This window comes from Aptenodytes patagonicus, chromosome 21, assembly GCF_965638725.1.
Source record: "Aptenodytes patagonicus chromosome 21, bAptPat1.pri.cur, whole genome shotgun sequence".
In the NCBI taxonomy this organism is placed as follows: Eukaryota; Metazoa; Chordata; class Aves; order Sphenisciformes; family Spheniscidae; genus Aptenodytes; species Aptenodytes patagonicus.
The window spans coordinates 1,314,094-1,340,713 of NC_134969.1; the positions used below are offsets into that span (position 1 = coordinate 1,314,094).

At 52.5% G+C, this 26,620-nt stretch overlaps 2 protein-coding genes and 1 long non-coding RNA gene across 8 annotated transcripts in view; 1 reads left to right on the forward strand and 2 right to left on the reverse strand.

Annotated features, from left to right (window-relative positions):
- Positions 1-510: 510 nt before the first annotated feature.
- On the forward strand, positions 511-3,731 carry EVA1B (eva-1 homolog B). 3 transcript variants are annotated; one of them, XM_076357222.1, is made up of 4 exons: positions 511-562; positions 1,279-1,289; positions 2,628-2,760; positions 2,868-3,731. In XM_076357222.1, exons 1-4 carry the CDS (start codon positions 511-513, stop codon positions 3,275-3,277), a joined length of 606 nt encoding a protein of 201 aa, XP_076213337.1. In that variant the 3' UTR covers positions 3,278-3,731. The 3 variants fall into 3 exon arrangements, with proteins under 3 accessions (XP_076213337.1, XP_076213335.1, XP_076213334.1); XM_076357220.1 differs by lacking the exon at positions 1,279-1,289 and having other exon boundaries at positions 511-591; positions 2,652-2,760; XM_076357219.1 differs by lacking the exon at positions 1,279-1,289 and having other exon boundaries at positions 552-615; positions 2,644-2,760.
- Positions 3,732-5,495: 1,764 nt separating this feature from the next.
- LOC143169734 (uncharacterized) lies at positions 5,496-5,969 on the reverse strand. Its single transcript, XR_012996927.1, has 3 exons — positions 5,866-5,969; positions 5,638-5,699; positions 5,496-5,547 (listed from the first exon to the last, which is right to left on the reverse strand). It is a non-coding gene; the product is annotated as an uncharacterized LOC143169734 (long non-coding RNA).
- A 5,606-nt stretch (positions 5,970-11,575) lies between these two features.
- Positions 11,576-26,620, reverse strand: part of THRAP3 (thyroid hormone receptor associated protein 3) — a 34,843-nt gene continuing 19,798 nt past the window's right edge. For 3 of the 4 annotated variants that reach the window (XM_076357310.1, XM_076357311.1, XM_076357312.1), the window contains 9 exons: positions 22,732-23,637; positions 20,523-21,263; positions 19,411-19,583; positions 18,810-18,921; positions 18,483-18,567; positions 15,917-16,101; positions 15,114-15,306; positions 14,295-14,444; positions 11,576-13,124 (listed from right to left, as the gene is read on the reverse strand). In XM_076357310.1, coding sequence (XP_076213425.1) covers positions 12,903-13,124; positions 14,295-14,444; positions 15,114-15,306; positions 15,917-16,101; positions 18,483-18,567; positions 18,810-18,921; positions 19,411-19,583; positions 20,523-21,263; positions 22,732-23,637 — 2,767 coding nt within the window. In that variant the 3' untranslated portion in view covers positions 11,576-12,902. The remainder of the gene's footprint in view (positions 13,125-14,294; positions 14,445-15,113; positions 15,307-15,916; positions 16,102-18,482; positions 18,568-18,809; positions 18,922-19,410; positions 19,584-20,522; positions 21,264-22,731; positions 23,638-26,620) is intronic. The other variant, XM_076357313.1, reaches the window with a different exon arrangement.

Sequence of the window (26,620 nt, forward strand, 5' to 3'; positions counted from 1 at the left end):
AGTGGGGCCGGACCCCTGCCCCATGGCCTGGGCTGCTCGATCCCTGCTCGGTCCCACTGGGGTCAGCCAGGACCGGGGCAGGACCCTGCCCAGCCCCACGGCTCCCCGGGGCTGGGGGCTGCCCCAGCAGCCCCCGCACACCCGTCCCTGCGGGGCTGCGGAGCAACATGCAGGGCTTCACCAAGCCGAGGCCGAGGCACAGCCCCGCGAGCCCAGGGTGCTCAGCTGGGGTCCAGCACCACCAGCCCAGCCTGGGCCCAAGGAGGGCCAGGCCTGGCCCTGCCAGACGGGCGCTGGGCACGGCCGGGATGGGGCCTGGAGCCACCCGCCCGCGGCCCCGCTCCCCGCTCCGGGGCGGCTCCGCAGCAGGGCTGAGCGCAGCGTCCCGGGGGAGCGGGACGAACCCCGGCCCCGCGCCCCGCTCAGCGTCAGGACGGGGCTGCCATTGGCTCCGGCGGGGAGCGCTGACCGCCAGCCGCCTCCAAACTATTTCCTGTTGCTGCGGCGTTAATGCTAAACAGACCTTTCTCTCTCTTCCCTCTCTCCAGCCAAAGTGCAGCGGGCTCCTGCCGCCGCTCACCTTCCCGCCCCGCTCCGGGGCCGCCCGCCACCCTGGTGAGTACCAGCCCCACCGGCCCCCGGGCACCAGCACGGGGCTTGGGGCTGCAGGGGACCATGGGGTGGACAGGACATCCCGAGGGACCCCCAGCACCCTGTGTCCGCCCAGCCCCGATGGCCACAGCGGGGTGTCACAGCTCTACCCCATCCCCTGCTCGAGGCATGCCGGTGTTGTGCCCGGGGACGCGGGGAGCAGTGCCTGGGGACACGGGGTTTGAGGGCGCATGGCTCGGTGCTTGGGGATGCAGAGCTCAGGACTTGGGGACGCAGCGGTCGAGGATGCAGGGCTGAGTGCTTGGGGACTTGGGGCTGGGTGCTTGGGGACGCAGGGCTCAGGGATGCAGGGCTTGGCGCTTGGGGACGCAGGACTGAGCGCTCTGGGGCTGTGCCCGCAGACGCACCCGTATCCCAGAGTGATCCCACTCTGGTGCCCCCGGGGGTCCAGGGCAGCCCCGGCTCCGGCGGTGGGGACTCAGCACTCTCCTGCCCAGCACGCACCACCCACCAGGGCCCAGCTTCCTCCGCCTGTCCCCACTGTCCCCAGGCTCACTCACACCCTGTGCCTGCTACAGCCCCGGACCTCCACCCTGCCACGGCCCACTCTGGGTGCTGAGCACCCCCGTGGCCCTGGAGCCAGCCCTGCGGTGCCCTCGCCAGCAGCCCTGCCACCGGCGGGGCTCCAGGGGTCCCTGGAGCCCCATGGCGGGGCTCTGCCCCTCCAGCCCCACAGCGGGGCTGTGCAGCTCCCAGCTGGCCCCCTTGCATGGGGCTGGCAGTGAGGAGGGCAGCGGGACTCCCCTGGGGACACTGCTGGCCATGTTTCGGGGTGTCCCACCGCGAGGGGCGGCCCAGCCCTGGGACATGCGGCAGCCCCGCAGCAGTGGACTGTCCGGGAATGGTTCTGCTGATGTGTCACATTTTCTGCATTTCTTTCCTCATTCCTCCCTCCGTGGAGCCGTTTCTGGGAAATGAGCTCGTCCCTTGCCAGGGCTGGGCGCTGCATCACCTCCCACCCTGCCCGCTGCCCAGGCCTGCGCCCTGCCCCGCACCCAGCCCCACACCTTGGGGGCCTCGGCACCCCACAGCTGAGGGGGACCCGGCCCCACACCAGCATCATGGGGCAGTGAGGGGCTGTGCGGTTGGGCTGTCAGGGCTGGTGCTCAGCTGCTTGGGGCCACGTGGGTCCCTGGGCAGGAGGAGGTGGGTGCTGGCCCCTGCACCCCAGCGGGGGCTCAGGCAGCCCGTCCCCATGGGGTGTCATGGAGAAGAAAGCGTGAGGCACCCATGTCCCCTCCCAGCTCCCAGGGCAGGTTCCCATGGGAGCCGTGGCCGGCCCCGCTGGGAGGGTGCAGGCAGCTTTTTCCTCTTGCAGCGGGGCCAGTGCCTGCCCCTTGCCCATCCTGCTCCAGGGCCGCAGTGGGAGATGGGGGGGCCGTGGGGTCAGCCCCAGCTCAGCAGTGTTCCCTGCTGCCTGCTGACCTGGCGGCCTTTGCACCATGGCCCGGTCCGTGCCCCCGTGCCATGGGGCCCCATGGCAAACAGCCGAGGCTGGAGCTGGCCTGGGAGCAGCACGGGGAGGGGCTGCGTGGGGAGCACACGTGTGCGTGCACATGTGCACAGGCAGCATTAGCTCTCACGTGCTCCGTGGCCCTGCCAGCACGGGCAGGCTGGCAGGGGTGTGCTGGGACCCTGGCCCCGCTCAGCACTGAGCCTGCCCTCATGGCCCGTGGCTGGGTCACGGGATGGAAAGCCTGGCCCAGTGCCGCAGATCTGCTTGACGCAGTGTCCTGGAGGCGCCGTATCTGTCCTGGTCCCACGGGAAGGACAGCAGGGCGGTGGGAGTGGGTCGGGTGTGGTTCAGCACCTGGTGGGGCTTGGCCCTGGCCAGAGCAGCCCAGACCGGGTACAAGTCCCTGCTCTGGCTCGGAGCATGGACGCATGCAGGAATGGCCCCAGAGGGGACAGGGGGCTCTGAGGGGAGCTCCAGCCCCCAGCAGCACCTTTCTCAGCTGCCATGTCCCACAGATGCCAAGTACGTGCCGTCCCCAGAGACACTGAGTGTGACCGGGTGCAGGATGGAGAGCCGCAGGCGGGACATGGAGCTGCTGAGCAACAGCATGGCCGCATATGCACACATCCGAGGTGAGCCCACCCAGAACCGGTGGGGACGTCCCAGGGGGATCCCGGGGCCACCACAGGCCCCACGGCAGGCATGGGCCAGTCCCTCATCCCTTCTTCTCTCCCTGCAGCCAACCCCGAGAGCTTTGGGCTCTACTTTGTGCTGGGTGTCTGCTTCGGGCTGGTGCTGACCCTGTGCCTGCTGGTGCTGCGCCTCTCCTGCCAGCCTCCCACACGCACCCCACCCCACCCAAGGGACCTCAGCGAGGACGAGGAGGATGAGGATGAGGACGAGGAAGAGGAGGACACTGTTGACCGTGCGGCATCTGAGTCACTGCTGCCAGTGACCGAGATCCCGCTGGAGAGCCATGGCCCTGGGGATGGAGCGCTGGCTGTCAATGTCTTTGCCTCAGCGGAGGAGCTGGAGCGGGCGCAGCGGCTGGAGGAGCGCGAGCGCATCATCCGCGAGATCTGGCGCAACGGGCAGCCCGACATCCTGGGCACTGGCACCGGCACCCTGGGCCGTGTCCACTACTACTGAGCCCCGGCACAGGGGCAGCTGCCCCGGCACTGTGCCCGGCTCCACTCAGTAGCTCAGCCGATAATGTGCCACCCCTGGGAGCTGCCTAGGACCCCGTCTGGGGCCAGGAGATGGGAGGACAGTGGGGCTGCTCACTGTCCCCGGGTTGCAGGAGCTGCCCCAGAGCATCTCTGCACCGCTGCCAGCTGGTCCCCCGGTGCCATGGGCACTCCCGGGGCCAGACTCACCCCCGCCGCTGCGGGACACGATGCACTTTGAGCCATTGGTACGACTGCTGGCACCAGCCAAGCAGCCCCAGGACCCTGCGGGGACAGAGACAAGGACAGGGCAGATGTTGCCGGGCTCAGCTGCGGGCGCTAGCCCCGTTGGCTTGGTGCCTGTAGGTCATGGTCGGGCTGTATGTCTGTGTAAGCTGTGGGGTCCTGCCCCAGAAACATGGTGCTGTTATACACTACCTGGAGCCTGAGGGGGGCCCCCGCACGCCGAGGGGGGCCCTGCATGCCGGGGCAGCCAAGGCTGCAGCAGCTGGCACAAGCAGTGCTGGGGGGGGGGGGGGGGGGGGGGGGGGGGGGGGGGGTCCAGCTGCGGCCGCCTCCCCTGGCCCATTCCCTTCCCCCCCCCGGCCCCACTAAAATTAGCCAGGGCCCTTTCCGGCACCGCCCGGCCCTGACCCAGCGCCCTCCCGGCGGGGCTGGGACTGGGGCGGATGTTTCCCCACTGGGCTCTCAAGGCAGCAGGCGCTCCCCGGGGACGTGGGCTGCTCCCCGCAGGGCTGGACCACATCCTGCCCATGCTCCCAGCACCGGCCCAGCCCTGCGGGGTGCGGGGGGCCCCTGATGCCCCCTCCCCAGCCCCCTTCCTAGCAGCTTGATAAAAATAGCTCCTTCCCAGACCAGTCCCCAGCACCAGCAGGATCCAGATGTTTTCCAGATGTTCTCCTGGCCCCATGCCGGTGGCTGGAGGCCAGGATGCGCTGGGGCTGGGCTGGGAAATGATGCGGGGGCTGAAGAACGAGGAGGAGGAGGAGGAGGAGGAGGTGCTGCTGGCCCTGCCTCTGCACCCCAGTCCAGGATGGGCCACAGGGGGTGGCGGGGCATACTCAGCCGCCCGGGGGACCGGCTGGTGGAGTCCGCAGCCCTGCCCGTGACTGCTGGCACATCCGCTCCCGGCACCTGGGGCTGAGCACCGCAGGCTCCTGCCCTGGGCTCGGCAGCGAGCCAGCCCTGGTAGGACCCTCTGTGCCATGGTGGGACCCCCCGCACCCCTGTGCCTGGCAGCACCAGCCCAGCCCTGCCCAACCCCGCAGGGACATGGCAGCCCACAGCAGAGCCCCAGGGCTCTGCCCTCTGCAGCACCCACACAGCCCAGCAGCACTCTGTACCCAAAATAGTTTATTTTAAACAGTATCTATAACCCTGGGGGCTGTTGCACAGCCTTGGGGGGCCACACCACACTGCAGGGAGCCGTGCTCGGGTGCGGGGCAGGCGTTCGTGCCTGATCGGTGTAGACCCAGGCTGAGGGCAGCGGGGCCAGGGGGCACATGCCTGCAGCACCACGTGCCATCTGCCCGCCCTGCACCCCTGTGGTTGCAGAGGGGTGGCCACTGCGGCCGCAGCCCCCAGCCATGCTAGCAGGGCAGCACTTTCCTCACCCGCTCGATCTCTGCCTGCGGGGAGAGGCTGTGAGCGTTGGGGGTGGCCGGGACCCTGGCACAGGGGCAGCCCCTCGCCCCAGGACTCACCTGCAGCGCCTGGCGCTTGGCCCGCTCCTGGCATATCTCCAGCCGCATGGTCTCGAGGTCCTGCCTGCAATGCAGCAGGGACGGCTCAGCCAGGGCCAGACCCGATGGCGAGCAGCTGGAAGCCGCCGGGGACCACCCCCGCCACCGCCAGCGCCCTGACACACACCACCCACCACCCCCACCCCCCCCGCCCCAGTCCACACTCACAGGTGCTGGACCCGCATCAGGTCCACGAGGATGTGCAGGGACCGGACCTCGGCCTTCAGGTCCTCCAGGGCCAGCCTCTCCTCCGGCCGCGGCACCACCGGCACCTCTGTGCTCCATGGCGGGCCAGGTGCAAGCCCTGTGCCGGGGAGAGGGGCGCAGAGCCCGGTGCGGGGCGGCCCCTGGGGCTGCTCCCCCCCACAGGGACCCCCCCCACTCCCCAGGACAAGGCTGGGCGGCCGCTGGCCCGGCACCCGGGGGCGTGCGGCGGTGGGATGGCTCAGCTTGGCCGTGGTGACCGGCACTGCATTGAAGCCATCAGCATCTGCCAAAGGGAGGGTGTCAGCACCCGGCGCTGGCACAGGGCATGGCCCCGCGATGGCTGCAGTGCCCGGTGCCAGCACCCAGCGCCTACCTGGGTCGCTGGCTCTGCCCCACTCCACGTCAGCCGAGGCGCAGGGCTGGGGGGTGCCGGGCCTGGGGACGGCAGAGGCAGTAAAGCGGCACAGCCGGGCCATGCTCAGCCCTCCCAGGGGAGACACCAGCCCCACTCCGGAGACCAAGCACGGACATCAGCACGACCCCGGCTCTGGGGGCATCGTGGCGGCCCCCAGATGCCCCGGCACGGCCATGTGTGTCTTACTTGCTCGCCAGCGTGGGTCCTGGTTTGGCCTTGGCAGGGACGGGGGGAGCAGGAGCCATCCTCTTGCTGGGAGGGAGCTTGGCCGGCTCCATCCTCACTGGTGCCAGGAGCTCTGGGGAGAGGACGCAGGGCTGGGGCTGGGACCAGCACAGCAGCGCTGCAAGGCTGGGCGAGAGCGGGGCAGGAAGCGCTTCCCGCTGGGGAGCCCCAGCTGCGGCCATGCCCCGGCACTGGGAACCCACCCCGGGCATGGAAGTCCTGTCCCGGGCAGGTCCCCATCCCCATCCCTCCCTCCTCCACCGGGCCCCAGCCCAGGGACTCACCTGGGTGCTCCCCCTCCTTGCCCGCCTTGTCCTTTGCTGTCTTACAGGCTGCCGGGGAGCAAAGGGGCTCGTCAGGCACAGGGGGAAGGACCCTCATTATGGCCCCTCTCCCAGGGACCCTTTGGCTGGGCAGGGCAGCCCCCCCACCCTGCTAGGACACGGTCTCCAAGGATCACCCCATCCCTGACCCCCCCCCCATCCCCACACCCTGCTCCTGCCAGAGGCCCTGGGCTCGGGGTTGTGTGTGGGGACAGGGGGGTGCTGGGAGGAGGCGCCCACAGGCAGGACTGGTAGGAGATGTCGCCCCACGGCACTGCTGGGCCCATGGTTCCCACCAGCACCATCTCCCGCATCTGCCATGGCTGGCAGCAATGCTCGGTGGGACCCGACCAGCCCCATGGCAGCTCTGCCCCACCGCCCCCGGCACCGTGTGCCCAGGGCCCTGTCTGCTGATTCAGGGGCAGCCGCCCCTCCAGCCAGCCCTGCACCCAAACCCTGCACCCATCCCTGCACCCGGCCCGGCTGCGGTCGGCGCTTCCTCTGCATGCGGCAGAACAGGCAGCTGCAAACCTCCCCCAGAGCGCCGGCACTGCGGCGCGGGCAGGATGCCGTCCCGCCGCTGCCTACGGTGCAGCAGCATCCCTCTGCCACCGAGCCCCAGGGTCCCACCGGGACGGGCCCCCCCAGCAGAGCAGGATATGGGGCACCAGGCCACAGGCATGTGCCCATGGACACCCTGTCCTCATGGTGGGACACCCTGTCCCTGTGGTGGGCCACGCTGTCCCTGTGGTGGGCCACACTGTCCCTGTGGCAGGCCACCATGTTCCCATGGCGGGCCGGCAGCCCTGATGCCACTTGGTCCCTGCCGCTACCAGCACTGTCCTCACTGTGGCAGCCTCGCAGGCACCAAGAATGCCTGTGGGTTTTATCCACCCAAAGAGATGGCCACAGCCATGAGGGCCGCAGGGACGAGGACGGGGACGAGGGGGCCCAGCCCTGAGGGTGCAGGGAGCTGCCCTCCAGGCTCTGGGGCTCCATCGCTCTGAGCGGCGTGGAGTCGGTGGTGCCTGGGGCTGCCCAGCATCCCGCCAGCCCCTGCTCCTCCTCGGCAGCTCCCGCAGGTTCTGGAGCACCAGCACAGCCCAGGAGCAGTGTGGCCCCATGCAGTTGCTGCCACCAGGACAGTCCCCAGGTGCAGGACCCCCAGAGCCATGGCCACTCCATCCTACCTGCTGTCGCGGGGCTGCACACGAGGCCGTGCTGCGCGGTGCCGTGCCAGGCTCCCCCGGCTGCCACAGCCCCACACCATGCATGTGACGCAGGAGGAAATGGGCTCCGTGCTGGGAAGGAAGTCGAAGCAGAGCACACCTCGGTGCCGGTCCATGCCGTGTCCCCACGCCCCATAGGGCTTCTCCTGCCTCCCAGCATGGCTGGCCCCCCAGCTGCCCCAACCCACCTCGCACCCAGCCGTGGGGCTGCCTGGCCGTCCTGACAGGACACCGAGGCCCCCAGGGCCGGATGGCCGCCACAGCCAGACTCACCGGACTCTGCATCCCGGGATGGCATCACTGGCCTCAGCTGCGGGAGAGCGGGGTTGGGTGAGGATGCTGGGACCGCGGGCAGGGACCGTTGGCATGGCTCAGCCCCGCAGATGCCAGACTTTGGCCTTGCGGAGCCCGCCAGGGTGCAGGGTCTGGCCGCATGAGCCCTGGGGCAGCATGGGCAGGTCAGTTCCAGCACAGCCCTCACTCACCGTGGATACCAGCACCGGCAGGAGCTCCACGAAGTTGTTGGGGAAGAGCCCTCTCTGGTGCCGGCACTGCCCGTCCCACCAGCCCTCGACCTCCGTCTGCTGTAGGCAGGGCAGGTGTCAGCACCAGGGACCAGCCCCGGGGCCGCCCCTGTCCCTGCACCCCCTCACCTTGCTGAGGACCCGGATGACATCTCCCCGCCGCAGCGGCAGCTCGTCTGGCAGCTCTGGGGCATAGTCGAACAGGGCCCGGCAGAGCTGCGGCTCCTGGTCTGCGCGGGAAGGGCAGGACGGGGCTCGCAGGGTCTGGCTCCTCCCCAGGTCCCCCCAGCACCCCAAGCGAGCCCCCCCCCAGGGCACGGCCCCGGCCCATGGCATGGGAACCGGGTGACTCACCCAGCTCTGGTGGCAGGACGGGTGCCCGGTGCTGTGCCACCAGCTGCGGCTCTGCCTGTGGGAGAGGAGACCCGCTAGGGCACGAGAGTCCTGGCTCCAAGCCAGGGACCAGCCCAGGCAGCACCCGCTGGCTTGCAGAGCCCCATGTCCCCTGAGCCCCAAACTGCCCCCGGCATGGAGCTCCGCCCCCCCCCCCACCTTCTCCTCCGGCACTGGGAAGGGCTTGGACATCTGCTTCAGTGCGGTGTCAGCCTCGCTGTTGGGGCGGGCACCTGCGAGAGCGGGGAGAGGATTCCCTGCCGCGGTCAAACCCCGAACACCGGCGGGGAGCGCAGCTCCGGGGCCCGGCTGTGCCAGTCCGCAGCTCTGGGTGCCCATGGGGAGCTGTGCCTGCAGCCGCCGGCCCCACAGCATAGCCCGGTCCCACCGTGGTATTGCTGCCCCAGAGCTTCATCGCAGGGACACACATGATGGCCCCGCTCGTGGCACAACCAGCGCAGGGAGCCCTGCACCGCCGGGACCAGGCCAGCTCCCTTACAGGCCGCCCTGCGCCTGCACCCAGCCCTGGCACACCCCAGCCCCAGCTCGCCCCCAGCCACCACCACATGGGACGAGCCCAAGGCAGGTGGTGGGCCTGGGGACCCACGGCAGCAGGGTGGCTCAGTGACAAGGGCCCGGGCTGCAGGAGGCCGGGGCTGGGGCTGGGGCTGCTGCAGGGTGGCCGGAGCGGAGGAAGTCACAAAACTGCTGCATGGAAAGAGAGGGCTGGGGGAGAGGAAGGGACCGGGAGCTGGGGGCAAACCCACGGGGCTGCCCTCCTCCATCGGCACCTCACGGCTGTGCCAGAGGCTGCCAGCAGGCTTTGGTACAGCCAAATCCCCGCAAGCAGCCACACAGGAACCGCCTGGGCTGGGCTGTCTGGGACGACGGCAGGGTGAGCTCAGACATGGCGGGACCAGCACCCCCCCAGCCCCCCCTGGGCACCTGCCGGCTGAGGGGCGTTCATGCGGTAGCGGTAACGCTCGGGAGCCAGGCGGTCAGGGCTGCCGGTGCTGCCGCTGCCTGGCGCTGGCATCTGAGGAGACCCGAGGCTGCAGCTGCAGTGTTATGGGGAAAAAAGGGGCACCTGCTCGCCCTGCGTGGGCTTGGTCTCCTCTGGGGTGATCCCACCCGATGCACAGACACCGCTGTGGCCTCTCTCCTGCCCAGATGCTGACTCACACCCTCTGAACGCTCACACCTTCACTACAGGTGATTCACCACCTCCCCTGGCATCGCTGCCTGGATCCAGAGGGAATTTGTCCCAACCCTCTCACTGCTGCTGCCCGGTGAGCTCGGCAGCTGCCAGCTGGGGAAGGCGCGTGTGCTTGTGGCAGTTCGGAAAGGCTGGGGGGTGGCTTGGGCTATCGCTGTTAAATGGTGGATTTAGCAGAAGCAGCCAACTCCAGCTGCCACTGCAGAGCGTGGAGGGGATTCATGGCTCTGCGACCGCTCCTGCCAGCCAGGGAGGTGCCTCGCTGCAAGGCGAGGCGAGGGGAGAGGAGAGACCCCAAGCTCCCACGGGTACAGGAGCAGCCCCAAGCCCCCCTGCCCGAACGACAGCACCCAGAGGCAGCCCACAGCATGGCCATGCCCAGCGGCAGCTCTGAGGTCTTGGCCTTGCCCGCACGGCGCATCCCTACCTGAGCTGCACGTGCAGGCAGCAGCCAAAATCGACCGACACAGGCTCGGCTGACACAGGCACGGCTGCAGGGCCGGCACAGGCTGCCGATCCAGGGAGCGAAGCACTAAGGCAGGAGTCGCACCCGGCTGCGCATCTGTCACCTTTGGTGTAGAGAGGGAAGTGAAACCTAAACCACAGAGGGGTCAAAACCCACAAACCGCAAGCACACAGGGCTGGTGTGGCTGTGCCTCTGAAGTCTCTCCGCAGAGCACGGCAGCCGGAGGGGTCATTAGTGACCCCGGGGCTCCCCGGCTGGTCCTGGCCAGCGCTTGGTCCAGGCTGGCCGCATGAATATTCCTTTAGATCAAGGGCGTTTGACTCGGCAATACTGAACCACAGAGCAGGGAGGGGGCCTGAGGATCAGCACCGGGCAGAGGAGGCTGAGGGGGGGGTGCAGGTTTCCGTTGGGGAGCAGGAAGCGTGCTCTCCCCTGCGTTTGGCTGTTCAGGCTGAGGAGCCGGGAACACTGGGCGCCCTTTGTCTCAAGGGCTCAAATTCAAGTGTGAAAGAAAACATGAACCGTTAACCCACATTACTGTCTCAACTGCTATTAGCCAACACCATTAACCAACACCAGCCAGGAATGCGTCTCTGCAGTGCTGGCAGACACATAAATTCACCACGAAGGCTGCACACCCAGCATCCCCCCCCGTAGATGTCAGAGCAAGGAGCAATCTTCCTTTGAGGTGGCAGCAATGGAACAGCATTTACTGCCTGGCACCAGCAAATGCAATGTCCAGCTTACTCGGCCGCACCTGACAAGCACTGGGGTTTAGTGCTGGCGTAAAAACAGGCTGCCTGGGGCCGTATCTTCAGCGAGGAGTTTGGGTTTAGAGCACGGATGGAGCCGTTCTTCGTGTTCACAGGTGACACGATCCCTACTGGCGGAAGGGCTGGGAAACGTGGCCTGCAGCTGTCACCCCCCCCCCTTACTACTAACACAAAGGGGTTAAAAGGTCTATTAACCACTTAAAAACCAGCAGTTGCTTTTAGCAACTAACTTAGAGAGCATGTCAGGCTAATGGTAAAACAAATTCCCATGTGCTGCCTGGCTCTTGCATCTGCAGTAACATGACTCTTGAAAACGCCACCCTTGCAGTGCCTGCCCCTGCCCCGCTCCCGGAGGGGGAACTCGGGGCTCTGCTCCTGCACGCCCTGGTGTTGCGATGGCACTTTTTCTACTTGCTTCCAAGTGCAGCGCTCCCCACCTGAAGAGCCGTAGAAAACGGGAACCTCTTGTGCGTTGCACCAGGAGAGTAACTGCTTGCAACTGCTGCTTTTTAGCAGTGGGGGCAGCCCCGCAGGCAGGGGGTTGAGCTTCCTCTTCCACAACTGCCGCCTGGTCCAATTTCTCTTCCAGGGCCACCGCGTTTTAAAGCCTCCCTTCCCAGCAACTCTTCTGCAGCTCTGCCCTGGGGCTGGCCACGGGCATTTAGTTCTTCTGGCCTCACCAGTTAATTCAGAAGGCAAGTGTGTGGCGACAGGAGCCCCCGACTCAGAACACAAAACAAAGCAGAGTTACACCTACTACTTATTTTATTGTATTTTATTTGCATAAACAAACTTCAGGGCTTTGCTAAACAGGAACTGTTCAAGTCAAAACAAACCAAACTCTAGTTGGTGTGTGTGGAGAAACAGCACAGCAATCCTGGGGAAGGGAAGGCAGAGATGGAGAGGAGAGGGAGAGCGGTGTCTTTACAGCACGTGCACACTGAGCGTCGGTGCATGGACATGCCTCTCCTGCTACGAAGGCTCACTGACTCAGCCAGGGAACTATTTGCAAACTCCTTCAGAATATTTTTAAGTAGAAGATAAAAAGAAATACATCATAACAGCTGTCCTTAACCAGCACAGGAGGGATTTGCCTTTTGTTTTTATAAAAAGATTAATAAAAAATATTGAAAAATTCTCATCTCCTTTTATATTTTTAACCTAGTAGAATTCTGAAGTTTCTTAGAAAACTATGTTACCTTGGAAAGAGCACTCAAGTTCACAACCAGCCGCGAAGAGGATACACAAAATGCCTACAAGCAGTTTGGGACTCCAGCACACACCAGGCCTAACAGTGTACACAAAGAGTGGTGAAAAGTAGGGTGTAATTTTTTTTTTTTTAAACCATGCTAATTTTGTTAACTTTCAACATAAAAGGAAAACAATCATTTTTAAAAGGCCCTAAACTCAACTGTTACATAAAAAAATGTTTAAAAAAAATCATAGCAGTTTGGTCCCAACGAGTTAACATTTAGATGTTTATTCACATGCTTCATTGTTTTCTTATTTATAAGAACCAAAAATAGTTTCCAAAATTATCATTTAATTGATGTTACTATATACGTAAAGGCCTAAATAAGTAGAGTATGAATTTAAAAAAACTGAATACACAATAGGGGAGAAAAATTTGAACTGGCGAGTTAATCCCGACCTTTACTATTTCAAATTATAAAAGAGAAACAAAAATGTCAAGACTACTGGGTTAAGATGGGCACAAACCGAAATCCACATTGTCTTCAAAGCCTGTTACCAAAAAAATAACCGACCATTCAATAAGGTCACAGACGAGAGAAAAATCTAGGATCTCACCCAGTACTTGACCTTATTCAGTCCAGAAGGTAAGTCTTTGGGAAGATATACTCCACGAGTGGATCCAAGCATAAATGATTTATCAGTTCTAGTCCACACTTAGGGAGGCTAACTCTGGAAATGCAGTTAACTTCGGGATTGTTTCAGAGCTCCTCTCCGGGGCTCTGCTCAGCACTTCAGGATCGCCCTGACAATCTCCAGCACTAGCACTGTGCCGAACCCCTTCCCTCCCGCCAGGGCTCTCGGAAACACGCAGACACTGCGGCTATTCAGCCGTCGTCTGTAAGGTGTCCTTCTCCTCTCTGTTTTCTGTTCCGCTTTCGTCATCTTCAATTTCTCCTTCTTCTCCGCTGAATTTGTCATGAGCCCACTTGGGGCTGGTGCTTGACTTTCGGAACATGAAGCGACCTCTTCCTCGGGGGAAAGCACCCCGACCACGGCCTCTGTTCACCCACTTGTCCGCACCTTCGCCCTCCCGGTCATCGTGCTGCACAGGAGGAAGCCAGTGACATCAGTTGAAGCAGACTGACTACTCAGTGTAAGAGCAGAAAAACTCTGGCTTGCGATACGCAACCCTGCAGCACGAACCGGATTGCCGTGTTTATGCCACAGCGACTACTGCCATCTAAAGAGAAATGCTGGCTTGTTTTGGGGAAGAAAAACAGCAGATGCAGGCAAGAATGCACAATCGCTACACAGGCTCTTTGTGCTTGGCAACCTGTCCTTGCTGACAGGAAGGTCTCTATAGACTATCTAGGGGTGGGCAGGGGACGGGTGTCTAGGCCTGGAGTACCATTGCTGGCTCTGCAACTCCATGATTTAGGTGTTCTACACATTTCCCCTTTACTTTCTTGCCAATCAAACTGCTTCGGCAGCTTCGGTCCTTATTGCTGGGTACTCAGGGAGTTTAATAACACGTGCCGCTTTCAGGAATGTTTTGTGTGAGCTAAGGCAGATGCAGTTGGTACAAGCTGACACGGACCACGTCTCTGGGCTCAAAATGATCCATTACTGTACTTTAAGTGCAGTGTAGAGACCAGATACCCCCAAAAATTACAATTCTGCCTTCAACAAGACCAGAGAAAAATGCAGTAATAAAATCAAGGCTTTCTTGTTTGAGGTACAAGACTGAAATACTGCATTATTTAATGAGAAGATTAGAGATCTCAAGTACCCCAAATCAGGAAGAGAAAAAACGAGTGTCTGTTTATAACTGCCCCTTTTTGAAAGAACACAGTCAGACAGGATTCTCCCAGATCAATGCCTGTTAGTATAGCAGACTGCTATCACCAGAAATAAAAAGGAACAGTACTAACCCATCCAGGAAGCTGGACGCTTTATGGGGATAGAAGAACCAAGAAATGCAGGCCATCTGCACCACAGACTAGCAGATTTAAGCTGCATTTCCCACAATACTGTGAAACATGTGCTCTTTAACTGGCCTTTAGGATTTCACTTAACGGCAAACCACTCTACAATGAACAGGAACAAGTTCTCTTTAGCTGTGAGCCAGAAGCTTCTCGTGAAGAAGTGTCACATGAAGCCCTGAGCTGGTGGATTAGATAGTTTAATGACAGCTGGCGCTTTCACCCCTAAAGCATTTAAGGCCAGATATACCTGGAGTGTATATACATGTTTCAGTACTTCAGACACATACCAAGTAGTACTTCTTGCTCTTAGGTGTGTACTCTGGATCCCACTCCTCATCTCTGCTTCGCTTCTGGAAGTCGTTGTTGCCACCGCTGTTGCTGTTATTGTTGCCTGAAAAGTTGCCTCTGCCCCATCCTCTCCCTCTTGCTCTGAACTGCTGCAACAGCAAAACATGGAAGAAAAGTAAAATGGTTGCGGTGGCAGTGCCCTCCCACCCCCAGACAGCTTCCAGGGCTACCAAGAGATACAACATCACTTCTCTAACCATCCAAGAACACCTTTAACCTACCATGAAAATAAGAGTACATTTTAGGGTTTTCTAGCTCATCTGATCACACAGTGCATCACAGTTTCTATAAAGCTGTTTAAGATCATGTAGAGGCATTTCCAGAGCATCCAAGAGAAAGCATCTGATAGATACAATATGCACTGCACGTAAGACGTCTACGTAGCTAAGGCATAAGAATTGCAAACAATAAGCGTGGTTATGACCAGATGAGTCACTTTGGTAGCCTAACCCAAACTGACTGATGCACATCATGCTGCCCATCAGGGTTGCTCAGCAATTACTAATGCACAAAAGCTTCCAGGCTTGATTCTGCTCCATACATCTTGAGCTCAACTGCCCAGACTACATCCTTAGCACCCTCTGCTTTGTGCTCCAGACCTGGAGCGATCATATTCTGGCTCATCATCCACAACCAGACAATGTCTTTGTGGTTCCTCCTTTATGGTTTGCTTTAATTGTGAAAGAGCAATACACAACGGCCGCTTTTTGACTGCTTTGGGAATTGATACTTGGGGCAGGGGGTTGGAGAACACTTACAAAGGTCCCTCTAGCTCTTCCTCTCTCATTTGGACCAGTGAATTCTTTAGTCCCAAGTCGGGACTTGTCAAAGCCTGTGGTGCTTTCCTCCCTCTCCTCAGTCTCCTCAGGATACTCCTCCGCTTTGACTGAATGAGAGGACCGCGAAGATGACGAACTGGACCTGGATCTCTCACGTACCCTTCGGTGTTTCCTGTTTCAGTGATAGGAAACGGAGGTGAGGGGGACACCAACAAGGTTAATAACTCAGTCGTGACTTGTTTGCTACAGAACCATTTCTTTATCACTCCCCTATCAATGCAACGCTCTCCTTTTCCTACTACGAAAAGGAAAAGCCATAGTAAGAGCTCAGGATCAGCTACAACATGCAGCTCTAACACAGGTCCCAAGTCTTCTCCAGAAAGAACTTGTTGCTTCTTTCTAAGGTGTTTGTACCATCTACTATGAAATAAGCATGCATCTACAGAGTTCTAGTAAAACAGGAAATTAATCTAATAGAAAAGGATTAAATTAACATTAAAGCGAAGTCATTTAAACATGGCTGTTCTCTACAACACAACGGGAACAGGAAGGAAAAGTGACTCACCCATTCTGACACACGGAGCCTTCTCATTTACCCTTAACAATTACTTAGTGTTTCAGATAGATATAACGATATCAAGAAGACATGCAGAGGAATAATTCACGCCACTGGAGGAGTTTGTGTCAAAAGGTGTACAACTGTATGTACACGATGTCATCTCCAACCTTAATAGCAGAAGTATGAAAGGCAGAAGGAAATGTCTATTAGGTTTTCTACATACTTTTTCTTTGAGCCTTTGTGACTTTTCTCCGTTTTCTCAGTTGATCTTTCCCTTGAGTGACTTGAATCTCTTGAGTCCACCGATTCTCTGGATTTATCGCGTTTAAGATCTCTTTCCTTATGTTTTTTACGGCGTTCAATATCAAGGCGCAGGTCAACAGGGTCGTCCTTATATTTCCCTTCAGCCTACAAACGCAGGGAAGAGGGCAGAGTTTAATACAAAGGTTTACAGTGCACTAGTTCAGCACCATTACTTTGCTATTGACTGCACAGACTTCTGGAGAACAGGAGTTTATCTGAATACTAATCAATAATCCATTTTAAGATGTAAAATAATGCACTGTTAAAATAAGTTTTTATTTGTCAGACTTCAATTTTCCTACTGCTTTTTAAGATCACTGCTTTTTAACTTTTATTCTCCTCTTTTAAACAGCATTAGAATAGCCTGGTAATAGGGGAGGGAGAAACACAGAAGCTGACGCTTATTGTACACCACAGCCAGTGAGAGATGAGAACAACTTGGAAATCCAGTCCAACTGATTATGTATCAGAACTACAGCATGTCAAAAATGTCTAACAGCCCGTGGACGTTTGTCACTGAACAGCAGCATGCTTGCTATCCTGCTGACAGACATCATCTAGCAGCCTGGAAGGAATTTTAATCACCAGGTCTGGAAACAGTACTTTGGCAGAAGCAAAAGCTGTTCGCTGCTTGGAGATACCCAAGATAGCGATTACTGATCAAAGTGGTAAGAGATGGAGGCCACTGAAATGCAGCAATGAAGTGCATCTGGGAGAATGCCAACATCCCACTGATATGTATCCACTAATATGTCTGTCAAGAAGATTTACTCTGTGGCAGACGTCACCTATAGCACTCCTTCCCCCTCGACTGGAAGGCACCATGTGAAAGATGCCAAGAAGTCACCGCAGACCTCTTGTATGCGTTTCTCCACATAATCCTAGCAAGTCTACTAATGCAAGCTACCCCTGGTGTTTCACAAAGCAAAAACCAACCAGCTGTATGAAAAACACTCAACAACTAGCTTTTTTTTTTTTTTACATTGTTAATTTAACAAAGTCTGGTAATGCTTGCTTTGAGTTCTGTTTAAATTTCTGCTTATATAATGGATTAAGATAGTTTCTTTGGAAAATGAGAAGTTGTGTTACCTGCGTATACTTTAAGACCAGTGGTACCTGGATGAGATTCTGCTGACTGCACATACAGGAGCAGCAAATTGACAGTGGCTGTGGTTCTGACAAACATTTAACTGAGTAGCAGTACGTCTGCGGGAAGCCTGTACACGATGTTGCTAGCAACAACATACAGCCTCCATGGCTGTGCTCAGCGATTGCTACTTTATTTACACAATACTGATCTTGGGAACTGTATGACTTGATATGCAACATACATCATATTAATCGTCTTGAATTAAACACAAAAGGATTAGTAATTCTCTAGCTATTAAATTTTTTACTTACATGAGTTTCTAAACACTTTTTTGTTTAAATAAATATGTCAAATAACGCAGGAGTGAGAGCAGGCGTTTTGTTTTGGTATTTTGCTCTTCTACTTTCCCCAGGCAAAGAGCTTTAATTTCTACTCTGAGAATAAAACTGCTCCCAACACGATGGATGACAGATAAGTGACAAAATCAGCAGCAGCTCCCTTATGTGGTACAGCAAACACCTATTTGGGTTTGTGAGGGCACGTCTGTTTCACGGAAGGCTGGCGAGCTGTTTGGAAACCACGTTTATAATACACTCTGCCAAGCTGATGCTCAGAGTTCAGGCCCATCAAATCCATCTCACCATCGTCCATGTCAAGCCACAAGTGTGTTTGGAAAAAATTGAAAACAAATATGAAACAAGTAAGGTTTCAGCAGGACTGTTTAAAATCTGTTCAACGTAAATATGTATGAAGGTGAACAAACAAAGGTTAAAATCCCAAACATTTTACGTTAAGCCATTTTTACGATTGTTTACAGTGAGTGCAATGGCTTAACATTCATCTACTCAGAAAAGCTAATACACTAAATTCGAAATGGTCTGGATCTACTAAAACAAGTGCTGAATGTTAAAGTAACAGCAATCAACAGAAATGGTACAGTAAGTTGTTAGAACAAAATTTATAGTCTGCTTAATAGTGTATTTGGTTTAGATAAGTATTTAGTTTTACTTTCCTCTTTTTGACATGCATGTCTTTTTGAAAACATGGTTGGAAATATTGCATGTATACAATTGATTTAATAATACTTACAAGCAGAAAAATATCACAAAAAGTCTCTTCTCTCATCATGGGCACTTGTTCCAAAAATCCTCTCTTTTTTCTCAAGCTCACCTCAATTGACTTTGGGGTCATTTACCATAGTCTAACCACTTCACAAAGGTTGTTGATACATTTTTAATAAAAATTAACCCTTTGTAGTTCATTTTTAGAATTATGCCCATCCTTAAAAGAAAAACACAAACTTAAGTAGAGAGTAATTTAAACAAAAACATCACTGTTAAGTTCATGCCCAATGCACTCATTTTGTTGAATTAAACTAATCAGAATAACAGTTCACCTTGAAGCCAGGATCTCTGGAACTTTTCGTTTCCTCTTGAGAGAATCCATGTTTTCTAAAAGTACTGGGAGATATATCTATCCTCCTAAAAGTAAAGAAAGTACACACATATAATCTTGCTCGTAAGAAGAATCTGAAGTTTTTAGATCAAATGTCATTTAAAGCAGGCAAATATTTCCAAAGGTACTTAAAACTCCCCATATTTTTCCTTTTTTTTTTTTGCTGAAGCTAGTTATATACTTGAATTATTCCAGAATTATTCCAGAGTTTAAGAGAAGGAAATCTGAAATACCCCTGAAATGTTAGACAGTGTCTAATAGCACCAACCTGTGGATTTCAGGGCTCTTCTTGTTTTTAGCTGCATCTTGTTCCATTCCTTTCTTTAGATATTTGGTAAAGCGTTCATTCAGTGTCATTACTGAAGACCCAAAGTGATGCTCTGTTGGGGGTTTGAGTAAACAATGCCAAAATATTAATACAGTTTTTGTAAAAAAGACAAAGCACATCAGTCCTACAGCTTAGTCAAATTCAGATGCAGGACTCATGAAGCACACTGGTGATGAGCTCGCTCTAATGCTGCTGACAAATTTCAGTTTCAATCTTGAAATTAACAATTTATTCAAGTGAGTCACAAATTCACTAGAATACACAAATTCTAAGCCATAGTCTATCTGAATATTGCTCAGGTAAAAACAAGAATGCCTCTTCTACCTTTCCAGAAGAAAAGTCATTCATGTAAATAAAGACGACTCACGATTGGGCTGCTATTCTCATCTATGGCTGCTGTATCTCATCTATTCTCATCTATATAATTCTATTTACTGCTGGAAAACAACTCTTTCAGCAGTAACTAGAGTGCATGAAACCCACTTATCTGGGCAAGGGAGGAGTGAACCTTCATCTGAGGATACTTGGACTTCTGACCTACCTCTTACATGATGGACTATAGTCACTATGTGTTGAGCAAACAGTTCAGAAGGACTTCGCTGAGACTGAGCAGACTGAATATGATGGAAAATCGAACGAAATTCTTGCTCTTTTTTGTTGCTGTGCACAAGGTCACGACACAGCTTACGTTCCTGAGCCAATATGCCACTTGGACTAGAAAAAGAACAGACCACATGAAATTGAAGAACAGGGTAAAGGGAAGCAGTTTAAGATGATTAATGTTTCAGAAGTTGGAAGCTGACCACATTTTTTATGTAGTATTATGAAGGCACCTAAGAACATTCAATAGCATGAGCAGGATGCTTATTTAAACATCTCTAAAATACACTGATCTAGGTTACTGTAATAATTCAGGTCACTTGTTATTCTGTATTTGGAGGGCTGTGCAGGTATTAAACACTGACATCCTGTGAAACACAAGCCCGTTCTCACACCATTAGCTGGCTGTGATCTTTTGCTACTGTTCCTAAATTCTATATTAACCTCTAACATCCCACGGAGCTTATTAACACTTACTGGCTACTGCTGTACAAATGTATTTTGTATTTTCTGGAATAACTTTTTACTGTCTTAAGATTTCTTGAAGCAATGCTGAAGTGGCTCTCAAAGCTTCCTAGAGTTTCAGTAATGCTATGTTGAGGATAAGAGTAGTTAAACACACTCCAGAGAATCAAATGTCATTTAAGCAGCACTGTAACTTTACCGTACCACTGAGCTTCTAGCAGCAAGAAGCTGTTGAGTACCTAACTCTTTCCAGAGCCTGGTGTAGCATGGAACCTGATGCAGAAGCATTTACATTCTGAACTAATCTTACATCTAGTTGTAGAAAAGATTAGGAAAAGTTGTTTAACCTTCATGCTATACTTTCACCATCTGCAAACTGGTAACGCCTCTAACCTCCCACCACAAAAAAAAGGGTCACACAAGTATTATAATGCCAGAAAAAAATTACACTCTCTCTCCAAAAAAAATGCAAATTGTGATGCAATATTATTTAGCCTTCCTCACACTTGGCAAGCATATGAGGATCTCAGGAAGAGAAACAGGAAAAAAAATCGCTATTTAGCTTCTCAAAAAATAGCAAATACTTACCGTGCAAGATCTTCATCAAAGGAATCCATTCGAATATTGACCTGGGCCTCACGAGTAATGGAAAAGGAGGATTTGCCAGGAGCTAGCCCCTCTACTTTGGTGCCTGGTTTCTCCTTTACCTCAGAAGCCTTCCTTGGTGGGGGGGAAGAACTTTTTTCCTGGCTTGATTTGTAAGTGGTCACTCTAAAATTCTTTTCAGGAACAAACCCCCTGTGACCTGGTTCAGCTCTCTTGGATGCTGGTCTCTCTTCTTTTTTTGATCTTTCAGAATAGCTTTCCTCCTCCATTTCATCGGGTTTCCTTTGCTTCTCTTTTCCAGGTGGCAAGAACACCACGCCCTCCCATTTTCCTGGCCTATCCTCTTCTTGACTTTTACTTGAAGTTGCTACGACTTTAGACATAAATTTGGGCTCATCATCAAATTCCGAATCTTTTCGGCCCTTTGCCTTGTCTTTCTTTTCCTGCTCATCTGTTTCCTCTTTGCCATAATGACTTTCCTTGTGGAACTCCGGGACCTTTAGCTTGTCAAAGTCATCCCGGAACTTGTAGCGCTTGGGTGACTGGCTGCTGCGGTATCCCTTCTCGGAGTCTGCTTTGGATGCATAGGGGTCAGATTTTGCCTTTCCATCTGTTGATCCCAACTCAGAGAAATTCCCTTTTTCTTTAGATTTTTCTTTTTCAACATTTGTTACTTTCTGTTCTTTGTCTTTCCCATTCTCAGTCTTCTGCTCTTCCAGATACCTGTTCATAAAACAGACATTACAGCAGTTCTCTTACTGAAAATCAAAGAGGTTAATACTTCAGTTGAAAGCAGTCAAATTTTAGAGAACACCAAGCTATGCACGTACAGAAAGCTGTCTCTAGGCCCTAAAATAGTTCAAATGTAAAGCAGATTACTCAGCCTGAATTTAGACTTTTAGTTCTCAATAAATTCAGCAAATATAGAAGAAAATGGATATGCAAAACTGATGAAATGAGGCTTAAGAACAAATAAAAAACAGCTTACCCACAGATTCATTTTAAGGAAAATAGTAACATCTTACCCAATCGGTTTATTTACTTACAAACCTGGTTCAGGAGAACAACACATCAAAACTTTCAAACTGGGCTGTTCTGCTTTAAACAACACACTGGAAATAAAAGCCTCAAAAGCTACTTCAAATTTTGGATGCAAGTTTCATAGGTAAGCTAAATATTTCATGACAGACTGTAAATACAAATAAAAGCAAAGAGGTTAACAGAGGAGAATATTTATTTTGCTGGCAGAAGACAAAACACTTCTAGTGAGAACAACAATTTAGCTAGTTTAAAGCATCAGAACTATGTTTTAAAGCATTCATTAAGCAAAACCCTAGCTTTGAGGAAACAGTGGTAAAGCCCAAAGTTCAGTGCTTTGGAAAGCCCAAACAAGAGTTACAGCTGGTTTTTTTATTTTTCTTTTTAAGTTTCAGACATCCTTAATATAGAATCAGTTCAAAATAACTTTAAAAATAATAAAGAAAATATTTAAAAGCACTTGTGAATGCTACCGTATCTTTTAAAACAAAGTGTCACCTTCAGACACGAATCTGCAGTGGACTAACCAAGCAAACAGAAACATGGTAGGTTGATGCCTTCTGCATGGAAGGATGTCTTAATTTTAGTGATGACCTTGGTGCTTTAGTTTCTCATACTACCCACATACACAGGCACAAGCACTGCAACTACACCTGCCTTAGGCTGCTTGCAGCAGGACATGCAGTAAGATTTAATTAAATTTTGCTAATTTATAATACCTAATGCGATTCAAGAATGCAATACTAAAAAAAAGTCTTTAACTGAAAAGTAAATAGCTTAAGAAACGCAAGCTTCCAGTGTGCACTGTTGGGTTGCTAGAAAAATCTCATCGGGCACATCTTCACTTCAAGTGTTCAGGAGCTATGAACGTTTTTGCAGGGAACCTACGCAACCTTTAGAACTATCCAAGTCAGAAAACTAACTCCAACTTCCTACAACACAGGGCTAGGTCTGTATTTTGTTCTGTAATCTAGACAGTACCAGGCCCAAACAGCTGGCAGCTTGCTAGCATGGCACCCTGCACACACTGGGGCCTCATTCCAGCTGGAGCCTGCACGCACACCGAGAACCCTTACAGTGCTCATGGAGGGCGCCTACACATGCAAGCTGGCTTGTCAAAAAACACTGCAACACAACAAAACGCATCACTTGCCTTTTTGAGAAGGCTCCTCCTCCAGGAGCTGTGGTTTCCTCCTTCTGAGATGTACTGTAAATCGAACTGATTGGTGTTGGACTTTTGCACACAGGGCTCTTCCTTGTTGGGCTCAAACCTGCCGAGCCATGGTCAAACGGACTCTGATGAGAGCCTGCCTGAAAGGAGGTGCTGCTGCTTTGTAAAGCAGAGCTCATCTGTGATGGGTTGGACAGCGGAGGGCTCGACTTTTGCAATGGACTTGGCCGAGGAGAACGACGCCTCACCACAACCGACTGGAGCGGGCTTTTTAATGCAGGACTGCGTTCCCTTGGGCTAAGTTCAGACACAGAAGCTCTTGACGCTGAACTTGTACCATAGGAGGTCATATCTTGCCATGGTTTTGATCCCTCAGATGCCTTGACATCTTGAGCCACTGCTCCTGAAAATGGCTGCTCCTTAGACTCATCACCTTGATTATCTCCTGCAGCCTGAGATGCCCGGGCATCCTTGGAAGATGACTTTTTCTCCTTTCCAGATTTACGCTTGGAAGATTCAACTCGGCTATGATTTGAGGAAGACCGGGAAGAGGAAGACCTCCTTGACCGATCAGAAGATGACTTATCAGAATTTCTAGAATGACTTCTAGACCTTGGTGAAGGAGACCTTCTCTTGGGTGAGCGAGAGCGTGACCTCCCTCTACGAGGGCTATACGCTTGGCGATAATTTTGCCAGTTTGACCTGTAATTCCCATATCCTCCTCGGTTATACTGGCCCCATGGATAAAACCCTCGATTTCGGCCACGAAAATAATACGGTCTCCTGTATCCTCTATTATGACCTCTGAAATCCCGGTTCTGATAGACTCTCGGATGGTTCCTTTCTCTGTTATGAGATGGAGAATATGATCTTGAACGGGACCTAGAACTGATAAAAGAAAAAAATTACACAAACATTTTAAAGTTTATTCTTCTGTCACAACTTTTTATTCAAAGCCTTATAAAAAAATAATTTGAAAAATTAATTTCTAAGCTTTTAAAAGTAATTTCTTTGGTCTACCCTCATCCAATTGAGGTATTACACTTTGCCCTCAATAAATTGCCATGGAAATAACTTGTATCTGTGATACTGCCAAACAAATATTTGACTTCAGGATCACTGCAGAGACCATGATGGGAACACGTTGCTCTTCATTTTTCTAGGATGAACCATGGCTGCTATCCAGCTTTAGAAAAAGTGACATATCTCAAACTTCCAGCCCATTATAACTCAAGGTCAAGGTTATACCTCATCTTAGATCTCCTCCATAAAGAAGTATTTCTTTATGCATCTCATGCTACCATTATTGGAACAGATCCAAAATCTTCCTGTTGTGTCCCTCAGTTCTCTCATGTGCTTTTGCAATTCTGATAATCAAGACGAAAGCCCACTTCTTTGCCAGGCAGGTTAAATAAATTGCTACACCTCAACATGAGAAGAGCAGTACTGGAGCCAGCAGCACACTGCTCTATAGTTTTAAGTTTCAAAAGGTGCACCCCTTGCCACAATTCAGAAGCTGGAGCTCCAAACAAGTGGGGCAGCAGAGGGATGCACTTGCTCTCCAGCCTGACGCCACAAGATGGCACTGTTCAGTGTCCCTCTGTTCGCCTCCATGCCATGCACCAACATTCATAAAGGACAGAACTGAATCCAAGACAAGTACAAAGCCTGTAAGAATACAGATTTAAGTGGCAAAACATTAAGGGCTAATTGTTCCAATAGTCTCTTGCACTAAAGTTTTGGAGCTGCAGCTGTGTAACTGTTTGAAAGCCACACCGTAGCCCAGGATAAAATGCCAGCTTTACAGTAAATATTTCACAGCTGTTGGAAAAACACAAACTTCTGCTGAAAGTCTGAGATTTTAGCAACTTTGCATTAGTAAAACAGAGAAAGCATCCAAACTAGTAAGTTTAAATAGAAAAGAGGTTTTTCCAAATGGAATTTTAGTAAATAATATTCACTGAAACCATTCCCACAGTTCCTTCTTTAGAGCCAGTCAGCTCTAAAACTCTCACTGGTCATACTCCAATAGACGTGTGTTGCCAGTCTGTAAAAGAAGTACAGCTCACTGCTGCCCCCTCTCCACTCACACCCCAAACCCCCAGAACGTAAGGGAATGCAATGCTGCCGTTAGAATTCCTACAAGATTAGCGTACACCCATTCAGAGAAAAACTTTTGTTCTGTTTTTATTTTTTCCACCTATCAAATACATTACAGTTTAGCAGGAAACAGTTTACTCATACCATAGTCATTGCTAGCAAACAGTTTAATGATAATTTTAACATATGCTTCATCCTTTACTTCAAACAAACAAAAAAACCTATGCAACTTATCTGAGACACTTCCTCATTCAAACGACGACGAGAAGGAAAAGCACAGAGGCAGATGGCAAGAACCTACTACAACGAGCCCTAGTCAAAAGCACTAAGAACACATATGCTCCCATTTTCAGACAACTGCTGCATTTGTGATCAATTACCAGCACGGGACCTGTTGTACACCACTTCCAAAATCTGTTCTATCATTTGAGAGAGGCTTGCAGCAGGAAAATTTCACTCCAAAAGTGGCAGAGATTTTTTTACAATAAATCTTTTTAGAAAAATACAGTAAACATTATGCAAAAGAAACACCGCAAGTAATAATCCTCCCAACTCTGCCAGCCCCTGTAGCTAGCCAGCTAACACACACTGCTCCAGTTCTAAAGCACCTACCATTTTACAATAGGTAAAAATGAAAAATAAAGTCATAAAGAAAGCAAGAAATATTAGGCAGACTCCAACATGGCAATACAACTTTGAACAGTAAACCTACCAAATGAAGAGTAGAACAATTTTTGTGGTGTACGCTGAAGCCCACAATAATGGACTTTTATGCCAAGATACCATGATACCTACCTCAGAGAATATCCTAATGCCATACAAGATGACTTGCCTGTACTAACCCCCTCCATTTTGATTCTTTTTTTAAAAAAGGAGTTATTTACAAAGCACAAGTAGATTCGGCAGCAGCACAGAGGAAACAATCATGTTTGCACAGGGTGCCTTTGTTTTCAACTGTCAAAGTTCCTTCATAGCTAGGCAGATATTCCCAAATGACTACGTATCTTCCAGCATTCCCACTTCCTTCTGCAAAGAACTCTGACTCAAGTCTCCGCCTCTAATTTAGTTTTGTCATGTCCTTCTCTCTCCGACTGTACATTTATTAGAGCCTCTGCATTTTAAAAATCTCTTTAATTGTTAACAGTTGCATGTGTTTACAGCCTAATAATTTTCAGAATATGTGTTATTAATTTAACATTCGTGAAAAAGCAGCTGAACATCATTATACCCAGTCCAACTGGAATGTCTTTGCCAGATACAAAATGCTTAGCCAAAAGAAAAGGAGAAAACAGATATCCTGATATCCAGGGAAGAGATGAGCCTTTAACCGGCCTGACCAGAAGCAATTCAGGGAGGTAAGAACAACTATTACGCACTTTAATGATTTCTCAAAGTTAACTGCAGTGAAATTAACTATCTACTTTATCCATCCAGAATTCTCATTTCTGTTAACTGACTTCTGTATATTGAGGGGAGAGGCAGGGAAACAACAACAAAAATTGCCCCCACCTTTCACAGCAGTATCTTAAACTGACATTAAAATTCGTTTGAATTCATTTTTAGAAAGAGAAGGAAAGCATGTAACATCCGCAAAGGCTCTTCAAGTCTGGGATCAGTTAAATTAAAAGCTTAAAAAAACCCCAAAGATGTTTAACAAAACAAAGGAACATGTTTTGCTATGGACCGTCCCAACTCTTCTTCCCCACTCTGACTATGGAACACCACTTAAACTCTCTCACAGCAGTAAAGCAAATGTCTGATCAAAAGCATT